This window comes from Sminthopsis crassicaudata, chromosome 4 (genome assembly GCF_048593235.1).
Source record: "Sminthopsis crassicaudata isolate SCR6 chromosome 4, ASM4859323v1, whole genome shotgun sequence".
NCBI lineage: Eukaryota > Metazoa > Chordata > Mammalia > Dasyuromorphia > Dasyuridae > Sminthopsis > Sminthopsis crassicaudata.
In genome coordinates this window covers 443,110,495-443,119,800 of record NC_133620.1, presented here as the reverse complement: position 1 = coordinate 443,119,800, position 9,306 = coordinate 443,110,495, and the positions used below count along the sequence as shown (strand labels likewise).

The 9,306-nt window shown below is 40.8% G+C and overlaps 1 protein-coding gene across 2 annotated transcripts in view; it reads right to left on the bottom strand.

Annotated features, from left to right (window-relative positions):
- Window positions 1-6,618: 6,618 nt before the first annotated feature.
- TUFT1 (tuftelin 1) overlaps window positions 6,619-9,306 on the bottom strand; it is a 42,955-nt gene continuing 40,267 nt past the window's right edge. For both annotated transcript variants that reach the window (XM_074265410.1, XM_074265409.1), the window contains exons 11-12: window positions 8,972-9,072; window positions 6,619-8,236 (exon numbers count right to left, since the gene is read on the bottom strand). In XM_074265410.1, the coding sequence (XP_074121511.1) occupies window positions 8,173-8,236; window positions 8,972-9,072 (165 nt within the window). In that variant the 3' untranslated portion in view covers window positions 6,619-8,172. The remainder of the gene's footprint in view (window positions 8,237-8,971; window positions 9,073-9,306) is intronic.

Here is a 9,306-nt window from a genome sequence, read left to right as displayed (position 1 = left end):
ATTCAGATATCTGGCATTCAAAATGGCCTCTTAGCCCTCTCCCCTGCAAATATATTCATAGATTCCTACTCCAATCTAAAACCCCAATCACCTTAGTCACTCAGGTTGAGGTCACATTTTGTTCTATGTGTCATACCAGTGCCCTTTTTTCTCCTGGCTTTATAAAATCACAGGCCAGAGTGTCAACCATTCTCCCCACATTATCTATGATAATAGCATTTTGACTCCTTAACAATGAAAACCTCCCTGCTTTACATGTATGTGTGTGTTTATTACTGTAGGTAATTATCAGAGGATGACTTTGCTTTGTTGGGTTTGTAAATGCTAATCCCTGAAAAAGAATCATTTTGGGGAGAGTGTGTCTATACTTGCCTACTAGAGGCAGGTATTCTCATACTGACGTCTTTGCCATCTCCATGTTTCCTATCAGTAATACTGGCATCTCATTAAGGAAACAATGCCTTGAGCTGTTCTCCTAAACATGCATTTCTCATTCTTCTTTTAGTATACGGCATTTGGCACTGAGGAAAAATCACCCATCTAAGTCATTCTATTGACTGACAGCACAATTTCTTGATTTGGTTGAAACAGACTTTACTCCCATTTACCCACACCTCCTTCCCTCCCTTTCACCAACAAGGCAGCTAGACAGAAGGAAGGGAGATCTGAGCCCTGGTTTTTGTTTTGTTTTAAATTTTCAGCAGTTTTCTATTTTTCCAAATACATGTAAAGATAGTTTTCAACATCCATTTTTGTAAGACTTTGTCTTCCAAGTTTTTCTCTCTCCCTCCCTTACCTCCTTCCTCCCCAAGGCAGCAAGTAATCTGACAGATATATGCAATTCTTTTAAACATATTTCCATACTTGTCAAGTTGTGCAAGAAAAATCAGACCAAAAAGGAAAAAAAAAAAAAAAAAAGGTGAAAATAGTATGCTTTGATCTGCATTCAGTCTCCATAGCTTTCTCTCTGGATGCAGACGGCATTTTCCATCCCAAGTCTATTGGAATTGCCTGAGCCTTATTTTAAACTTAATTCCACTGCCCCAAGGGGCCCTTCTGATTGATAGGCTCCATTTCCTGATCTTCAATCTTTTACTCAAGTGTCTAGGATCCCCAGTGCAACCCTAGGATGGTCTTTTCCCCATGATGGTCCCCAGAGGTGCTGGGAGACAGATGGAGCTCTGCTCTCACTGCTGGGATCACCATAGTCCAGTCCCACAAAACTCATGCCTCTAGTAGTTAGTAGAGGTAGGCGCCCAGTGCTACTTTCCTGTTAGTTACGTCTGAAAGCAGAGAAGAAACCAAAGGTTCATTTAAAATGGTTTGGATTCTTCGGATCACCAGACCAGACTGGTATGTGTCTGCTTCTCCCGTCTGACAAAGGAAAGGAGCTATAGAACAGACAGCCAAATACTGCTTTCATGCTCATCCATTTTGGTTTTTGTAGCCCATCTCCCTTGTTCAGTTGTTCTAGTTCCGTTTCGTTAGTGCAAAGTGTACCTTGGTCTCAAACTTTATTGATTAAAAATGAGAAGAATCACTGTAGTGGATGGGGTGCATGAGCTCAAAGCAATGCAGGAAACAAAATCTCACTATGCTGAGGGCACACAGATAAATGACTGCTAGATACCTTGTAAACAGTATGAAGTATTCTGGCTATTCTCTCCCACACAGTTAGTAGCTCAGGGACAATGGTGATCCATCTTTTGAATATCTTACACTGCAGTGATGGACTCTGTCAAGTTTGATGCTCCTGAACTTTGGACACTTGTACACCGCTTGCCTTGACTTCAACTGTAACTTTTCATCAGGCACCTGGATCTGGAGAAGCAAGAGCCAGGGAAACAAGACAATACTATTCCATTTAAGTACACTATGCACACAGTGGGATATGTGGCGAGGCCTTTGGCCAAGTAAAAGATGAAGACAACTCAGAAAGAAGCAATAATGTTTCATTATTAAGTAGAATTCAGTCATATCTTTTTTCAATTGTTAGCTTTTCATTTATTTTAAAGCAATGCATTATTTTAGAGAACTTTCATAATTATTCTCATATGCTAGTTTGATGCAGTCAGCAAATGTACTGATTTCTGAGTTCAACTCTTGTTGAACTTGTTGAACTCTTGTCTCACTAATATGTTCTAATTTATGAAACTGAGCTAAATTGAGATATTGCTGGGTAGAAAGTTCCTTGAGAGAAGATAAAATTAATAGGTACTTTTTAGGGCTATTAGGAACACTCAGTTTTGGTATTATAAGAATATGCAACAGAATTTGTTATTAATGAATTTTTAAAAGTTATTTCAACTATATTTTCAAACATTTGTTGAACACTTAGCACAAGCCCCAGTATGGAGTTGTAAAGCTATGAGAAAATATGCAACACACTTTGCAAGCTACTAAGTGACTAAGAGATATGGTATATATTATAAGTGCTTAATAAATTTAAGAGACAGTTCAGTATGGGCTAGATTAGTAGGGGGAAGGGCTGGAGCTGGTATATATCATATGAATGCTTATTCACTTCCCCTTCTTTCTTCTTCCCTCTAAAGGATTTTCTAAAATCATCTTTGACTCTTTTTCTCTCCTATCCTATTGATTTATTCTAGTTTGTAAGCTCAGATAGACTGGAGGGACCATGTCTTAATGGTCTCTTTGTAATTCCATCAGACCATAGCACAGTGCTCCAAAAAATTAGGGAGAGAGAGAAAAGGAAGGAAGAGGGAAGAGGGAGGGAAGAAGCAGGAGGGAAAGGAGGAAAGGAGAAGGAGTAAGAAAGGAAGACAAAGGAAGGAAGAAAGAAAAAAGAAAGGAGAAAAAGAAAGAACAAGATATTTTGTTAGTTCATTTAAAAAAGCTGTTAATTCCAACCTCAAAATACTCTCATCTGATTAAGTCTTCTAGTGGTTTAGCTAAAAAGGACCACTTTTATTTAAATAGGCTGAAAAAGCCAGTCAATTCTTTTGTTAGAAAGTTTTTATTTTTAACTTCCTTGTGTATCTTCCCACCCTCACCCCCCCACCTCCAGATATCCATATCACTGTTGAGTATTTTCATATTTGATTCGGTCATGGTGGAGGACGAGGGAAATGAAAAAAATCATACAAGGAAAGATGTACTGGAGCCAGCTTTGAATTAGTAATACCATTGTTAAATAAAATTTTTAGTGTGAACATTTAGACTTCAGAAATTGGCAAAGGGCTAGAAATTGGGACTTGATTTATTGTTTGGTTGGTTGTCTAGGCTTAAGAAATTGATGGAGAAGATGTTAATAATGCAGATTAAAATTTTTAAATGTGTCAAGGCACTTTCTTCCCCGCCCACAGGGTTAGTTATTAAACATTTACTAGAACACCCCTGGAAAGAGGTCTCCCCAGTTTCTTTTCCCACGTTGGGGCTGAGCACTCCAGGCTCCCAGGAGGCTGCTAATGAGAAATGCATGTCTGGGCAGCTTTGACACCCAGCTTAAGGAAACTGGCTGATCCTGCAAAGGCTTCAGGGAATAGAGCTGGGTCCTCCCCTCCACAAGATGTGAAAGCAACAGAGGAGCTGGCTCAAAAATGACAAAACATAGGAAATAAATAGAGCATTCATTCAGTCCACGAAAAGCTTACCTCACCATGCCCAGCCAGGAGAACACTAGGCCTTCTCCATCTCATTTCCTTTCCTCCCTCCTTCCACCTTCAAGTTGAAAAGTTTCCAAGACTTGGATGCCTTTCTCTCCCTACCAAACCTGGTACCCCTTCCCGATGTCAAATTTTCTGCTCTACACACAAAGGGTTCCACACCTACATGGGGAAATACAGAGGCTCAAGATTCCTCAGCTGAAAGGGAGCCCAGAGACTAACCAGTTCAGCTCTTGGATAGAGCATAAATCCCATCTTTTCATTTCTATATCAGGTCTTTCTTGATTTCCCCTTCTTTGGATATAATACTCACTATATACTATATAAGAATATACATATGTATAAATCCATATAGACATATACACACATAAACATAATTTATATATTAATTTTATTATATGTAATGATGTTCAGTCCTTTCAAGTATGTCTGATTCTTTGTGACCCCATTTGGGGTTTTCTTGGCAAAAATGAGTGATTGGCCATTTTATTCTCCAGCTAATTTGACAGATGAGGAAACTGAGGCAGACAGGGTGAAGTGATTGGCTCAGGATCATATGAAACATTTACTAGAATGTATACTAGAGCAATTAGGTAGCACTGTGGATAGTGTCAGGCTGGGAGTAAAAAAGACTCATCTCCATGAGTTCAAATCTATTCTCAGACATATAACAGGTGTATGACTCTAGGCAAGTCATTTAGCTGTTTTCCTCAGTTTCCTCATCTGCTAATGAGCTGGAAAATAAAATAGCAAACTCCTGCAGTATCTTTGCCAAGAAAACTCCAAACGGGATCACAGAATGTGATGAATGAACAACAAATGTCATATACACACAACATATTACGTTTATTCCATTCCTATAATACAATTATACAATTTGTCTTTGCCTACAGACTGTAATGTCCTTAAAAGCAGAAACCGTTTTCATTTTTTGCTCTAATGCTTAGCACATCTGGCACAAAATAGGTTAACAAACGCTTGTTGATTGAACTACAACATCCCCAATTATCAACCAACTACTCTAATCTTGAAGACCAAGAAAGATACTTATATTAGGTGGGCCTCTCCTTTCTTTTAAAAATTAACAAGCATTTATTTGTTTTTTCTTCCCATGACCCTCATAGGGAGGAGGGGGGAAGGAGAGAAAAAAACAGAAGCCCTTGTAACAAATCTGCAGAGTCAAGGGAAATAAAGCAACATAGCGGCCATTTAAAAAAAGTCTCATTTTGAATTTTTAAAAATTTTTATCCTCCCAAATGGGAAAAAAAAAAAAAAAAAGGAAAAGGAAACTTTTGTCAGGAAGCAGGTAGCTTTCTTTCTTTTCCATTCTTTGGGAATGTGTTTTTTGGTCATCATATTGATCAAAGTTCTTAAGCCTTTCAAAGTTATTCTTTTTTTTTTTTTTTTTTGGTAAAGTTATTGTATAAATAATTATCTTGGTTCTGCACATTTCACTTTGTCTCAGTTCATACAGGTCTTCCCAGAGTACTCTGAAATGGTCCATTTTGTTATTTCTTATGCTTTTCTTTTCACAGATTCTTTCCAGAAATTCCTTTACAATTTGGTTACAAGTTACCTTATTTTTTCTTTTCCTGAAGCTGGGGTTGAGTGACTTGCCCAGGGTCACACAGCTAGGAAGCGGTAAGTGTCTGAGGTCAGATTTGAACTCAGGTCCTCCTGAATTCAAGGCTGGTGCTCTATCCACTGCACCCCCTAGCTGCACCTACAAGTTACCTTATAAGGTTTACTGCACATACTTCCTTTTATGAATCCTGTGTTTTAATTAAACTGATTTAGTTGCTCTTCTCTTGACACAAGACATTCTACCTCTTGCCCCCTGTGCCCAGAATTCACTCCTTCCCCACTTGCTTTCCCCCCTTTCCCATTAGAATTCTTTTTACTTTAAGGCTTAACTCAAACCTGTCTTGGTACTAGTTCTTAAGGGGTATTCTAAACTCTCATATTTGCTTTGTATTTAATCACATACACAGTTCTCTTACCTAGTTCTTCAGGTGCAGTATGCCCTTTGAGAGCATGGACTTTGATTTTTGTCAAGCACGCAGTAGTCCTTAACAAATACTTGTCAAAAAATTTTAAAAAGTCCTTTCCTTTTTGTAGTGTATATTCTTACCCCCTCACCTTTCCACTACTTCTAATGGGAAATCTCTCTGGTACATTAGTCAGTATCCACCCCACTGCTGCCCTGTTCATAATACCCAGCCCAGGCAGACCTGCCAGAGAGAGCAGAAAGACTTGGTGGGTTAGTTCTAGGAGGAGGGGAAAGGTTCCTGGTGCCTTCTGCACCCCTGGGTGTGAGCCTCCTGAAAAAATGAGAGAGGGGAAGAAAAACAAAGGGAGCTCAAAGCCCTCTGTGGCAGGAGCGGGACAGGGCTGGGGGTGGGATTTCAGGTTCCTCTGGTCCAGAGAGCATTAGTGTAAATTCAGCCATGTCCCCATTCTGCCCTGCGGCCATCTGCATACCCAGCCAGAAAGAAAGAGTTGGTGCTAATTGAATGATGCCCAGAGATAGCCCAAACACTCCCCAAAAGCCGCAGTCAGCATTTCCAGAGCTTTTCTTTTCTGCAAAGGACTTGGCAGTTAGTTACTCATCTACCCTGCAGTGCTAGTTGGTGGCTCGATCTGTAATCACAGCACTTTTATCTCCTACCGGTTCCCTTTCCCAAGCCAGGAGACATTCAGGAATTCAGCCAAGGCCTCCACACCAGGCAAGGCCCAATGCCAGAGTTAGGAGTCACCTCCAAACTCTCCTGGTCCCTCCTAAATCAGAATACAAATTGCTTACCTGAACTCCCCTTCTGTAGCCCCTATACTCTGAAAGAATTCAAGGAAGGGCTGCAAATCATATTACAGAGGAAGATCTGTCCCTCTAAGAATTCTCCCCATGTGGAAAGCAGGGCTTCCTTCAGGAGGCTAAAGGAGATATTTTTGGTTTTTTCAGCTTGTAGATAAAAATCAGACCAGAGTCTCAAGAGACACGTTAATATAATTTATTCAATTCACCATATAAAGAGTATAGACCGGAAACATTTTAGAGCTAGAAGGGACTTTGGAAATAGGCTAGTTCAGACTCTTCACTTTATAGATGAGTTACCTGAAGCATGGAATGACTTGCCTACAGGGGTGGAGCAAGTTCTGGATCTAGAACCTCTACACAGATACAGATAGACTTAAGCTTTCTACTTTTGAGTTAGGCAGAGCTAAGGGACTTAAGAGCTTTGCTTTTTGTTAATATTTTTCTACAGGATTCTATTAATTCTCTTTTGCTTTATCTCCATCACCTGAGGCTACAAGTCAGGGACCTAGAAGAGATCATTCAGAGGCAGTATACCAAAAAGGCTCCTGAATGGTAGAGGAGGGAAGGAAAGCAGGGAAAGGGAGATTCAAGGGAAATCCTTTCCCAAAGAGTCCTAACTCATGAATTTTCTGTACAATCAATATACACTTCCTTTCCCACCTGCTCTCCCGCCCCACTATAGTCTGAATATATATACATACAATTCCCTACCTGGTCTATAACTTGGGCATGGGAGAAGGGGAGAGGAGAGGGAAAACACAGATATGAGAAAAATAAAAGCCACAAATCTAAGTTCCAGAACTTTGGTATTAAAACAATTATAAGACATAACCAAAGACACCAATAACTTAGCAAAATAAATACTGGGGGAGCATCTGCTGCTTCTCTGGGATTCATGCAATCTGGTGGAAAAACTTTCCTCCAAGCACTGGGACCAGGAAGCTGGGATATTTCTAGGGCTGATTTTAATTGGGGGAAAAAAACAAAAAAACAACAACAAAAAAAACACTCCAAGAGTTTCTGGGAATAGTGGTAAAAGCCAAAAGCAGCAAGGACTGGGGCCCTAGCTGTCAGTGTCCTTTCCTGCTACAGATCCATTTTCTGAATATAGATTTTTTTTCTCTCATTCTATTCACCAGGAAAACAGGGACTTCACCATAAAGTAAGACCATCCCCATTGTAGCCACATGACCCCAAATTTCGTGGGGATCTCGCCATTTTGGGAAATGAAGAAATGGGGAAATGGTGTTTTGCTAAGAGCAATACAGGAGGAAAAAGATTCGGTCCCTGAGGATGAGAGCCAGTCTAAGTGGATATCTGTTGCTCCGTGTCAGGGCTGGTGAACCAGGGCACCCTGTCCCACTCCTGTGCCACCCTGGTCTTTGGGGCAGTCCGACACCCACTTTCAGAGGGAAACTCTCCTCTCTTAACGCAGATCGGCAACAATCATGGTATTATGGGTGTCACCACGGACTCCACCCTGGTCCTGGGCCCAACAAAGCAGGTTTCTGTCCTGGTGGCTTCCTTCACAGGCTCCGGGTCTCCAGAGGAAGGCCTTCCCCTTCCTCTGTCTGCCCAGCACACAGAAGAAAGGAGCTCAAGAATTAGGCATAAATGGGGACCGCGGGGCAGCCAGGGAGCGGTCAAGAAGTAAAAGTCTGCAACACAACAGGGGACGGGTTTTCTCTTTAGGCCAGTAAGGGTAGCAAGCAGCACTATTCAGTTTAAGGCTCAGGTTTCCACCACGCGGATAAGAGGCAAGGGCTTAGGGTTTGGAGGCCTGGAGATCCTGATGCTGGGAAGAGACAAGAGGAGAACACTTAGGGCCCCAGTCCTGCTTTTGTCCCCTCCTCCACCCACTCTAGCCTCCACTTTCTCTCTATCTCATTAACTTCTGTGGTAACTAATCTTCCCAGTGCTTCTATTTTTTTTTTTTTAAATCCACATTGCCAATCACCTCTCAGAAGACTGTTAAGACTTCAAGACCCTTTTCAATCCTAGGAAGCTGATGCTGTCCTTTATATCCATACATGATCTTCTTCTCCAATCATCCCATAAATCATCTTCAATCTTGGCCCATAAATGATATCAGGGAAAAGGAGATGAGAGGGCAATTTAGAAGTGGAAATGCAGAAAAGAAGAAAATGGGAGGTGTCAGACTGACAGACCAGGGTGGAGGAATTGGTCAAAAGAGGGGTTCTTAACCTTTTGTTGTGTCAAGGATCCCTTGGGCAATAATCTAGGAAAGCCATTGGACCAAGACAAATGAAGCCAATAAAACAGTGTTTTTAAATAGTGAATTTTGAATTTGAAAATAAAATACATAAGTTTACAAAGGAAACCAATTAATTAAGTAAAATTGTCAAAATATTGGAGGGAAAAACTCAACCTGGTCTAAAGAAATAGACTAGTTCTATGTTATTCCAAGTGAGATAGGGAACTGAGTAAAGGCACCCTCCACAGCAAAGATTTTTCTCTCTTTTCTTTTCCTCTTTTTCTGAATAGAGCCCACATAGATATTCATACTCACCTTCCCAGGCCATCACTCTTGGTTCGGGTTTGGGTACTGAAATTTCCAGGACTGATCTGTTTTTCTATCAGGTGTTCCATTCGGTCATGCATTTCTAAATTCTAGGATACACATTCCCAGGTGAGAGCACATTCTTTCTCTTGTTGTTGTCCCTCACCCACGGATTAATCCTTTCTTGCCACCTCTCCCTGCCCCTCTGGAGATATTACTCCTCAACTGAAATACCTTCTCTTCCACATCCACTACTCCTTTTCTCCCCCCTTCTTCTCCACCTCATCTTCCATCCAACAATGATGATTTCTTTACTGGCATACCCTTTACTACTTCTATTCTTC